General features: G+C 43.9%; 1 protein-coding gene across 1 annotated transcript in view; it reads right to left on the bottom strand.

The window, feature by feature from the left end:
- LOC123797339 (patched domain-containing protein 4) overlaps positions 1–11639 on the bottom strand; it is a 51972-nt gene extending 40333 nt beyond the window's left edge. Inside the window, exon 1 of the mRNA XM_045805149.2 lies at positions 11214–11639. Within this exon, the coding sequence (XP_045661105.2) occupies positions 11214–11639 (426 nt within the window). The remainder of the gene's footprint in view (positions 1–11213) is intronic.
- Between the last annotated feature and the right edge of the window lie 1107 nt (positions 11640–12746).

The following is a 12746-nucleotide window of genomic DNA, read 5'->3' as shown; positions in this document are numbered from 1 at the left end:
GGTAAGTTTCTTTTATTCATTCGATTTTCATTTCACTAGCAAATGAACACTTGGAACTATTAAAACGATAAATGTAATTTGAGTTTCCTGTGGGCAGAATGCACAAATAAGGTCGTAGTAAGAAGAACTTAAATTTCACTTGCTTGTGTCCTCACCTTGAGACGGGAGCTCTGGCCCCTGAAAACTTTGCCCATGCATCTCTGGGAGTCCTTCTGCTATCTTTACTACATCCCAAATAGACTTTTCCTGGTCTTCTCCAGCCCCCTGGTTGATTGCCACTATCGTGAGTTAGCACTGGTGCTGGTCCCTGGGACTGTCTCAAGTCAGTGCTGTGGTCTTCAGATGGGATTCTGTGAATTTTCATACTACCGGGCTGCCAGATAAAATACCGGACACCCAGTTAAATCCGAATATCCAATTAGTAAAGAAAGCAATATATATATAGGACACACTTATACTAAAAAAAAATTGTCCTTTGTTTATCCAAAATTCAAATTTAACTTGGTGCCTTGTATTTTTATTTGCTAAACCTGGCAACCCTACCAGGTGCCCAAGCCATGTCATCATCCCTGCAGTCTCTGCTGAGCTAAAGTCACATGTATGCTGTGTACAGGTGGGGAAAATGTCTCTCTCTCCCTCTTCTGATGGCCTTTAGCCCAAAGCTACATTGCTCATGCCTTGTACATCTCAGGACCACTCACAGAAACAGCTTTCAGTGTCTTTCTGTGGCCGTCTATCTTTAGGGTTTAGACACAGCCTAAGAATGTCGGACTCACCAGGGTGGACTTTTTTCCCCTGTTCTCTTAGAATTTCCCCCCAAGGGCTTGCCCTACAGATCTCCTTATTGACTAGCTCCTCCCAAGCAAGTCGATTTCTATAGTGAAGGCTACGAGCTCTACTGGCCCATGAGGAAGAGACAGTTTTATTTTAGCAAAGACTCGTGACAAACCTGTAATGACAGTTAGACTGTGATTAAGGGAACTGCCTTCAAAGTACCTCTAAAGTGTGTGCAAGTGTTTTCTACCTTTAGAAGCACTTAGAGAAATTCCATGGAAAAAGTGGCTTTGGGGGTCTCAGCTTGTAAGAAGTATGGGTGAGTCTGAGAGTGTGAAAGAAATTCCAAGCAAAAAGAACAGTATAAATGGAGGTAAGAAAACAGGAAAGTTCAGGGTGGGCTTACTTTGGTTTGGTGACAGCACATGATGTACTGTAACCTGAAGCTACAGGGAAAGTTGAGGGCCTGGCCAAGGAAAGTTCTCCATGGCCACGGTCAAGAATTTGTAATTTCTTCTCTGGGCAATGGGAAACACCTGCAGGATTTGGTTAGAAGAAAATATAATCAAGAGATGCATATAGTCTTGTTACACAGGCTATGTTCCAAGTGAGAAATTATAAGAGAAAGATTAGATTATCACACAAATAGGTAATGTGTAATGAAGGCCCAAGAAGGAGGGAGGAGAAAGAAAAGGGGAAAAAAAAGTGAAAAGGAGACATTGGTCTGAAACTGTGGTAATCCATTTTAATCAGCAGAGGAGGGTTTTTGTTTGTTTGTTTGTTGTTTGTTTATTTTAAAATTCCCAATGCCCATGCCTTTTCCAGACTTATTAAGTCAGAATCTCTGGGGATGAGACCTACATATCAGTATTTTGAAGGCCCCCCTCATGATTCCTACACTCAGGCAAGATTGAACGCCATTATTGTAGAACGAACGTTCTCCCACTTCAGTAGGATTCAGTCAACCTACAGGGCTTGTTGGGTGGCACTCTTAAAGTTTCGGCAGATCTGGAATGAGGTCTGAGGATTCGTATTTCTAACATGTTTCCAGGTGGTGTGGACGCTATGGGTTCCAAGGACCATGCCAGGAGAATTCCTGGTGTCAGGACCCAGTAATTAGCTATTACTGTGTATATATGTCTTGGCTGGTTGGGGGGTAGGGGAAAAAAGAGTTAATTATGTGACATTCTGAGCCTGATTAAATGACAGAATAGAGATGCCATTCAAAGAGTCATAGATGTAGAAGAAAATAGATGTTTGGCTTGAATGAGAAGATTGGGAGAATAGACAATGAAAAGGGGCCATTATAAATATGGGAGCAGTAAGAAGAAATAGCCAGTAAGGAGTAAGGAACCGTCAGAAACGTAGGAGGAGAACCAGAACGACACAAATGCCACCAGGGGAGAGAGTGGTCAAGGCTAGCTCTACTAAGAATATCACAAAAATGTAACCTCCGAGCTACTTCCAAACCCAGTGAACACAGAAACCAAGGACCCACACTTTCTTTATCTGCTCCTTACTACCCTTAGCAAAGAGAGGTCACAATCAGAATGATAACCCTGGAGGCAGCTTAAGGTCTTTAGTGCAAAAAACACAGGGATCTGTATCCCTCATACTGTACCTACTAAGGAAATAAGGATACTACCATATGACAGAAAGCTTTTTCAGCTTTGAGGGTTGAAACAAAAAGGGCTTTTCACCCAATCTGGATAAGGGCCGAGTATCAGTGCTCAAGGAGTTCAGCCACCAGCAGCTGTTAAGAATTTACAATGAACCGGGTGCTGTTCTACTGCTGTATACCTTTCCTGCTCACTATATGGACCGGTGGCATCAGCATCGCTTGCTAGAAATGCAGACTGTCACCCACACCAGACCTCAGAAACAGAATCTGTATTTTTAACGAGATCCCCAGGTACCAACTAGAGTTTGAGACGCTCTGCTTTTAGGTATCATGAACTCATTTAACCTACTCAATGCTAAGAGGTAGGGACTATGAGGAGGGGGCTGAGTTACAAAGAGGTGAAAATATTTGTACAGAGTCAGAGAGCTAATGGGGCAGAGCAAAGATCGACATCCAGACAATCTAGATCCGTAGACCTGGATCTAACTTGTGTTACACCGACCCTCAAGGAAGTCTTACAATGGCCCTCAGCATCCTCCCCATCATTGCTGGAAACTTCCATCCACAGTGGCTCTCATCCGATGCTTCTAAGATACACGTCCTCCCTTTTGCACTCTGTGTCTACCATCCAACCCACGCATGTTAACCTCCTCACACCTTATTTTTTGGCTCACAATTGCCTCCTCAAGAAAACCATTTCTAACACCCCAAGAATTGGTATTCCACTCATTCTACTCTCATAGCACCATGTGTTTTTTCCTCCATCATAATCTGTAGTTACGCATTTATGTGACTTTTGTCTTTTTTACGAGGCTCAAGCTCCTGGAGGGCAAATGCACATCTGTTTTGTACCCCACAGAATATTCAGTGCCCAATACAGAGCCTGGCACATAGCCGACACAATCGTTACCTGAATGAGTGTGCACAGCAATGGCTTTTGAATCAAATGTGCATCTTGCCCATATTAGCATGACCTGCAGTGACAATCAGAACCGAACATTCTCCCTCCATGTAATTAAGAAACCTGGTGAGGTGAAAGCACAGACCTGAACATTTAAAGGTAAGTATAAACTTTGAGGCTGAACCTGAACCATCCAGGCAAGTCTCCATCTGACACGAACATTCAGGACCTCCCAAAGCTATGAGAACCCTTTGAACATATTTCCGCTTTCCAGAATCCAGAGCCTGTACTCTGCCTTCAGCCTTTGAGACACAGCAGAGGAAAGTCAGAGCGGCCCAGGTGAGGCCTCTCCTCATTGGGAGGGTAGCTCTGGAGGGAAAACATGGGCTGTTCTAACACAAATCCTATAACTAAACAGAGTCCATTCATTCTGAGCGCGGCTCATCAGGTACCTTTCACAGGCCCTGAATTCCCTCGAATGACAGAGAATAAGCCTTGATTTCCGTGAATGGCTCTGCCATAATCATCCTGTCTGAGAAAAGCATGGAATGCAAGGCCACTTTAAAAATATGCTTCACTGTAATTTCGTGTTTCATTTTCCCAAATACTCTTGCTCCTATGGATAGTTCCTATACCTTGTGTTCTCATATTATATTAACATAATTAGGCTAACTAGGCCTTAATGTTGCTACTCTTGTGAAATAACTGCAGAGGGGCTTGAGAAAAATGCTGCTGATGCTTTTTTTTAAAGAGACGGTTAGATTTAATTTCAACATTTTTGGAAAATATTGAACGACAGTAATCAGCTTTAAGCTTAGCCAGGTGACAGGCCCGACTACAGATGATAGGGACGAGGGTTTCTCTGTGTGGAATAGCTGCTCGCTAATTCTCCAGGCGTTTCTTCAATGTCTCTATCACGTGACTCAATGATATGGCTACAGGCTCAATTACTCAATTTTCTTATGGGTATTTTTGGTCTGAATTGACATATGTTACTTCAAGCTGAGCCATGAATGAGGAATACGTAGGTCAATCTTGTGTCTTAGCCCTGAGCTTCTCAAACTCTCAAATGCATACGAGGCATCCTGGGGCCTTGTGAAAATGCAGATTCCAGTCAGGTGTGACCTGAGGAGTTTTCATTTTTAATAAGCTCCCAGGTGACACTGATGCTGCTGGTCCATACGCAACACTTTGGGCAGCAAGGTCTTAGAAAACAAAAGGAAATTGATTTTGTGGTTTACAATGCAACTTGGCACCCTTGTAAGCCAGAAGCATTACCTAAATGTTGCTGTGTGCCAGGGCTGTGATGAATGTAACCCCATCCACCAGCATGAGGGCAGAAACAATCCAGAGAAATGAGTCACTCCCAGGGCTCCACCCTGGAGAAGGGGCCCCGGGGTGATCTGTTTGATTCAGGGAAGAAACAGACCTGCTGTCCAATCTACAGCTGTCTTATACAAATCGAGAACCTTGGAATTTCCAGACTTCCTCTTTAAAAATATTTATACTGAGCACATAGAGAAGTGTTTGGAAGTATCTAGAATAGGTTTGAGCATATGCTGATCACTCTAAAATTGAATTAAAAGCAATGTGGTTCAGTAATGATGTAATAGCTATCGGGTTAAAATGGAAAATACTCTCCAAACACAATGTAAAAGCAAAATATAATAGCTTGTTTCAGTTAAATAATGTGTATCATAGAAAAGATTAAGAAAACAACCGTTAGAGCTAATTATTGCTTAAAGTGGCAGGAGAGGCAAAGGAGTGGTTCATTTTGTGGGGCGAGTGGCCTTAGTTCCTCCTGTGCTTCTGCCATGTGGGATAACAAAATTATGAAAATTATTTAGTTTAGTTAAAAATAGGTTTATTGTTAACGCCAAGGGGAAGGAGATAGACCCCCATATCAAGCAAGTCTTTTGCCCATTTGAATGCTCAGTGTTGGAGGAGGTCATCAAGAGGACATAACCGCCAGTTGACCCACGAGCTGGACCTGGGCAATCAGAGGCTCCTCACTCCCTTCCCTGGCCATGGAATGTATGTTCTGTCTACTGTTCTCATAGTGGGAGACGTTTTCAAGGATGAGGCCCTGAGATAGCAATGTGTTGTTGAGACCATCTGGACGGTGTATGTGACTGAATCCAGTTAGGCCTCTATATAGATTTTTAAGATTCTTGCGGGCAGGTATAGAGGTCTACTCATCTTGGGGCTGCCCAAGACAAGTCTCATAGGTAAGTTCTCTTGCTCATTACACCTGCCACCTTCCAATCTAGAGTGGCCTACTTCTTTCGTTGGTCTCTCCTTGCCCTCTTTGTGTGATGACCAGTTTCTAAACCAGCACTCAGAAAAATTTAATTAACTAATCCTGACATGATGGCTATGAAATAGATGTACAATAATTTCATTAGGATATTATGATAAACATCCTTCAATAGCATAGTTCACATCTAACCAAACACATCTACTTCATTCCACAGGAAAAAAATATTCTGGTGTATATTCCCAAATCCACTGGGATGATATTTACCTACTACACAGTGGAATGTTACAGAAGAATCCTAGAACTTGAGGCCCAGACTGATGATGGGACTTGTCCATTGTCACACAAATCTTGAAAGAACTGGGTTTAGAACTTAGATATCCTGAACATGTTTCAATTTAGTCTGCATTGTATTATCCCCTACTATCTAATCAATCATTTTTCCTGATGCCAATTTAAGACAAAAACAGCCAAGCTTGTCTGGCACAAAATCCTCTGTCTGAAATCCTGGGGCCACCTTATAGGTTTCCCACTTGCCATTGATCCTGGAGCCTCACCATGGTTTGCTCTGAGTTGATGTGAAATGCTATTAAAGATGAAACCATGTGCCAGTGAGAAATTTGCTGAAAAACTTGTAGCAGGTTCCACAGTAGGCAGAAGGTAGGAGCATGTCCAGACTAGGAGTTTCATTCCCTTAGGGATGAATAAGAGAAGTGAGGTTTCATTTCACCCTCTTATGGACTGGTGACTCTGAGGGAGCCGGGGCACTATTGTGAAAGATCAGCAGTGGTCTTTTAATGTGGATTTGAGATGGCTTGGGAATTCCGGCACCAGATTTGTCTTAGTACAAAGGCCTGTTGCTACAAGAAATGGCACAGGGTATGACAGGACCTAGTATAGTATTGTGATTAAGAATATGAACTTTGGTACAGGCAGACCTGGATTTAAATCCCAGCTCCCACGTGTACTACCTTGGGGACCTTGCAGAAGCCATTTAACCTCCTGGTCTTTAGTTTCTTTACCTATCAAATGAGAATAAAAATATTCCCCTGACTCATAAACTTGTAAAAATAACACGGTGTGTATAAAGCACCAGAAACGCACAGTACGCAATGTGAACATTCAATAAGGTAGCAGTGTTTTCCCCTATTAAGGGAGAGAATCAGGAAAGTAAGCTTAAATCAAAACGTCCTCTGAGATAAGATCCTGACACGGATGTCTTGCAAGATTTTAGGACAAATTAAGGAAAGAGGTCTATAGAATGACCTTTCTTGGAAATTTCTACAAATAATGCCGGTCCTCACTCTCCATGTTGGCTTAAGTTGCCCTTCCACTGAGATTGGAACTAAATAGTCAAAGGCAACATCTTCCAAACCTGGACATGTACCCAAAGAAACACTGCTCCTCATTCAGAAATAGGGAAAGTCTTTTTTTTGCTCCTGTTCTTAAGTGTGGCGTATCGAAGCACGGACACTTCAGTTAAACATCGGTTCATAGGTGTGATATTAATGAAATTTAATGGGAGGACAGGCTGCAGGGGAATCAAATCTGCTTCATGTCTTCCTCGCCATTTGCTATGGACTGCATTTGTCCAATTCTCCTTTACCTGTGCGTTTCACTGGGGTAAAAATAAAGACCTGGGGACATGGAAATTGTTACTTTCTTAGAATTAGTCAGATGGAAAAGTGAGGTCATGGTGGCCTACACTGAGAAATACCACCTGCAAACACCTGAGCCACTTGAATAATCATGGAAACATTCCTTGGAGTCCAGAGCAGCCCTTGCTTAAGGATTTTGAGTGCCTGATTCATTTTATCCAAGAGCCTGGTTTCAGCAATATGTTATGTATTTCATTTAAAAATTCAGTCTGGCCACATTGTATTAACTTTACAATATGTAGGTCTACCAAGTGGAGAACAAAAGGCCTCTAAACCAAAAACACTTTATAGAAATCTGGAGAATGTAGAGAATACCTTTAAAAATAAAAGCATGCCACGGAAGTTTGAAAAGTGGTGATAATTTTGTGATATCACAGTACAAGTGTACAAATTAATAGGCTAATCAAGGATATGGGTACTATCTACAAAAGACAGGATTAGGTTGGAGTAAGGGAACGTAAATCGTACGCATGGAAGGAATATAAGACATGACCTTTGTGCCTAATTGGGGATATAATAATGGATATAATAATATAAAGATTTTACTGACAGGTACACTTATAGAGCTCATATTACAGAGGTGTAGGAATTATAGATTTTGGCATCTTCACAGTTTTTGAAAATGTGTGTATGTTTCATTTCTTCTGTAGTATCCTAAGCTGACTCCTGCTTTTTTCATACTAGCTTTATTTGTTTGAGCCGCTGTTTGGAATTCCGTGCCAGCCAACTTTCTATGTCCCTGCTTCTCTGGATCACCTTGTCAAGATAATCATGTTTATCAGAAGTCCTAAAGCCTTCTGTGCTCGGGACTACCTGGGTGCCTTAATAATAGTTGGAAGATGCCCTTCCAACTGTCAAAATGGTTTCTGGCCACTTCTTTCTGTCAATCAGTGTTTACGCATCCACAGAGGATCTCCAAGAACTGACCTACTGCTACTTTCATGTCAAGAGATTGCCAACTCCTACTCACATTATCCAGCCAGTGCTATTTATTTTGCATTTTTTCCACAACCCTGCTTCCCTGGCCCATCAGTAGCATCTTCCGCCATGAAAATTTTCCATATTGAGTTGGGAAGGGCGGTGACCCAAGTATGACAGAGGAAAGCAAAATGAATTACAGAGCCATAAAATGTAAGTGTAAAATCTCCCCTCAAATCGCCTACGCCAGAGGTTCTCAAACTTTACCATGCGTCAACATGGCAGGGACACATGCAAATCAAAATCATTTGAGAATCACTGACACATGCAAATCATTTGAGAATCACTGACACATGCAAATCAAAATCATTTCCAAATAACATGTAATCCAAACAAAAGGCCACTTCGTTTTGCTCTGTGACAAGGAGTTCTTAACCTAGAAGTCCTTGGAGACACTGTGATAAGATTCTAGGTGTCCATGGTACTACACAAATTATATTTTATATTTCATTAGCATGGGTGAGATTACCTCTGGATGCTTGAGAGGGGACACTGTTCTTAAAAGAGACTCAAAGGATTCCTTTTCTCAAACAGCTTCTACAACTCCCACTGATGCCATGCGGAGAGCGTCCAGCCAGCACACTGGACGAGGCACTGGCATTAGAATGTAGCAGAATAGGGTCTACAGTTTACAGAGCCAATGTCTAATTCTCCTGTTCTTCTTATGGTTAATGGAATAATTTTACTATTACTACACTGACCTTTGTAATCAATTACTCCATTCTTCTATGATCACCCGCTGACTCCTACCAAGGTGTAGATCTACCAACCAGCCAAAAAGTTTAGATGGAGCACCAGTTATAGGCCTAGTGTGATGTGGGCTCAATGAGGAAGCCAGAAAGTGCAGAGTCCCTGCTCACAGATAACTCTGGGTGAAGATACTGACGTGTATTACTTTTAAGTCCCATGAGAATAAGAACCTTGCTTTTCTTACACCAAATTCTGTCTTGTGGGCCTAGAAGATCCCCTACTAAATCATGGGAGCACAACCAATTATTAAATGAGTGAATCTGAGATCTCAGGGGTTTATACTGTAAATGTCATAATGATATTTCCAGGTTAACAAAATATTCACAGTGGCTGATTGGACAAAGCTTTTACACCTGGAGAGTACTGCTGAATAAAGAAATAAGGGACCCAACTAATCATGCATATGAAGAATCTGCAAACTCGCCTCCATAGGGAAAACAAATTGAAGCTTAAGTATGAAACAGTTTCAAACCTCTCTTTACACCAGACGTTTGGCCTAGCTAAGAACTCAGGTAAAAGAGTATAGACGAGGAGATCACCTCTCCACTGCATCCTTTTCTGTAGCAAGTCATAATGCTGATGGCAAAAGATGCAGGTAACAAAAAGCACGCTGCCCAACCACATAAAGTCATCAGGCTTCCTTCACTAAGTGTGAAGCAGGCAAGCCCTTACCTAGATTTCAAGCTGATGAATCATCTGTCTAGGTTCAGCAAACCCCAAGGGACTACTCAGCTTTGTAAAACTGAAACCCTATCAGCCTCTGGATGCATTTAAACAAGGACAACATGTTAAGAGGAGGCAGGTTATGAGGCCTTCTGAGGAATCCCTAGTTTCTAAGTGCATTAAGTCCTCCTTTGATGTACAAAAGACAGTCTTTTAATTGAAAAACCAAACAAAACAAAACCTGAGAAAGTTTTTTAAAAATCATGTAGGGATGATGACTATATCAAATCCATAAACAGAAGTATTAATGATTTCCTATATTAGGCCATCCATTTACCCAAACTGAGGTCCTTCCTATTCCATTATCTCCACGGAAGCACACGCATAGCCTTATATCCATTAGAAGGAAGAAAATTCCTCCTTCTTGGGAAACACCTGTCTTGGGAGTTCTCGGTTCTGAGCATGCACAGGGTCGAGCATACAAATGGTGCAGTGACTCTTTTGGAAGTCACATTTGTCCCTGAAACTTCAGTCACCTGGAGACTGCATGCCTCATTGCCTGCAGCAGCTCAATCCTGACAGTGTAGAATGAGTTTAGAAATCTCATTTGAGGAACAAAATTTGAATTGAGAGTTTAAACAGCACAATATATTTAATGCTGAAATAATCTTTTTTTTTTTTTTTTGCAATTTTTGCTGACTGTAGATTTCTTTCTTTCTTTCTTTCTTTCTTTCTTTCTTTCTTTCTTTCTTTCTTTCTTTCTTTCTGCTATTATAAGGATCTTGGTTTGGTTTGGATTTTGTCATAGAAAAGGAAGATACCAGGACTCAGTAAACTAGTACATCAGTTAGCTGCATATCCCCATTTTTACACATAGAAAATTTCCGCTTCTTTTGCTATGCCAACACACTTACACATAATTCCTGGAATCTCTACTACATTCACATCCACTGCTTTCAGACACACACTCACAAGGCACCAAAACACAAAATCTCTGCATGTCAAAATCAAGCCAGGCTGAAGATGTGAATAGGGGGATACGGCACCAGGTGGATGTGTAATCAGTAATAAGAAATACATCGAGCCCCATAATGAAAAGAAATCCCCCAAACTGTTCAGGATTCCCCCTCCCCCTTCCATTCACTGATTTATTAACCCTGAACAAAGATGTAATTGCAGGGTCTCAGAAACAACTTTTTTCCATTTTTTTTTTCATTTTTGGCATTTGTTTTGTTTGGCTTTGAATTTCTTAATATCTAGTCATACCATTCATTGCCTGTTTTCTTCACTTGGTTGCCCATCTTTCCCCCCCAAGAAATGAAAGAAGCATTAGCTTCTGAGTCTTAAGGATGAGACCTCTGCATTTTCTTTGCTTGTTTAGGGCAAGAAATGAAGTGCTGCCTCTTTAATTGGCAGAAGCATGCAGGAGGAGCATACCTTTAATTTAGTGTTGGGATACCTCACTTGCACCCTGGCTGTTGTCTTATTGGAGACGGCAGCCTGCCTGAGATCCTCTAGCACTGAAATAATATCATCCAGCACGCATTTCTTATCCTGATTTTTCAACACACACAGATGGGAAAAAGTATAATTATAGCCCTTGTGGTTCACCTTCATTTCCAGCACGGCTCGGTGGGTCTGCAGGATCCCCTCAGCCTGGAGCAAAATATTGTCCCCGGGTGGGGAGAGGAGGATCACCCTGCCATACCTCCCAGGAGTGTGTAAGTCCGAATAGAGCTGGCTTTTGGACTGGTCCAGGGGGAAAAGGCTGCTGGCCAGGCTGCGCTCGATCTTGGCCAGGCTGTGGCTGGGAGCGACCAGGCGCTCCAGGTCGCCCTCGGGCTGGAAGCGGTTGAGCGCGCTGAGGCCGAAGGTGATGGTCAGGACTGCGGGCACGGTGAGGAAAAAGACCGGGTGCCGGCTCACGCACAAGCCCAGCCTGTGGCAGAACGACTGGAGCCCTCTGCGAAGCACCTGCCGCAGCATCCTCCACCAGATCCAGCTCGCAGGCGCTCCCGGCCGTCTTAAAAAGCACATGTGACATGTGTAAGCGCCGGGCTACCCCCCACTCCCCCATCCCACCCCATCCGGGCCAGCCCCCTTCCCCACACCGCCTCCTCCCCGCCGCCTCCGCGTTCACCCCCAACCACTCCGCTGGTCTTTCCCCGGCCCCACCTCCATGCGCTCCTACTACTCTTTCAAACACTGCAGCAAGTTGCAGCAAGGCGGGCAAATATCGACAGCGCGCGTGGGGGCCCGCGGCGGGCGCTGCGGGGGCACCGCGGGGCCCACCCCTCCCCGGCCTCCCCGCGCCCTCGCTGCCTCCAGCGCCCCTCTCACCGCATGAGCAGCGTTCCCTCGGTCTAGCCCTTCATCTCGGTGCTGCAGTCCCCCGGCCTCCCTCGCTGGAGGTGGTTCCGTGCGGAGCGTCCCACAGATGTGGATTTCCTCTCCGTCCTGATGGGGTTCGGTGCCTAACTGGAACCATGTGCCTCGGTGTTGTAAGAAGCAGACATGTGCCCCAGAAGGGGCGGGAGGGGGGGCGGGGAGGAGAGAGACTAGAAGGGAGGGAGCGGTGGGGGGGGGCAGCTAAGCTTTTCTTTTTTTAAGATGCTGGCAGTTATTTTTAGAGTTTTGTTTTCCCTCTTCCCTCCTCGCTGGAGTGAATGGAAGAGGAAACGGGTGAAGGTATTGCTGGCCCATTGGAGCAATGGCAATTAGAGCCTGGGGTGGGGGGCTGGGCGTGGAGGGAGGGAGCTCGAGAACTCCTGGAGGCAAGCAGCGTTTTTGCCCCTCCAGTTTCCCTGTGCCCTCGAATTCTGCTTTTCCGCTGGAGAAAAGGGAGCAGAGAGGATGATGCTGCATTTTTAACATACCACAAAGCATGCAAGGGATTTCCTTGCAACACCTTCCACGCTGTCATTCCACAGACTAGCAGGCTGCAGCCCAGGGCTGCCAGAGACCCCATCTGTTGGTGGTGCGTTGGGGCTCTAGGGAACCTTTCCTAGCTGAGGTGATTGGAGAGGAGGCATTTACCAATAGCAGTCGCCCAGGGCTTGGTGTGTATGTGTGTGTGTGTGTGTGTGTGTGTGTCCTGTGCATTGGTAGTGAAGATCCACAGGCAATGTGTGGTTTCCCATTAAA

This window comes from Ursus americanus, chromosome 29 (assembly GCF_024610735.1).
Source record: "Ursus americanus isolate L20-20 chromosome 29, mUrsAme1.1.p, whole genome shotgun sequence".
Classification (NCBI taxonomy): Eukaryota; Metazoa; Chordata; class Mammalia; order Carnivora; family Ursidae; genus Ursus; species Ursus americanus.
Note: the sequence above shows the minus strand (reverse complement) of the source record. Positions and strands in the feature narration are given on the sequence as shown.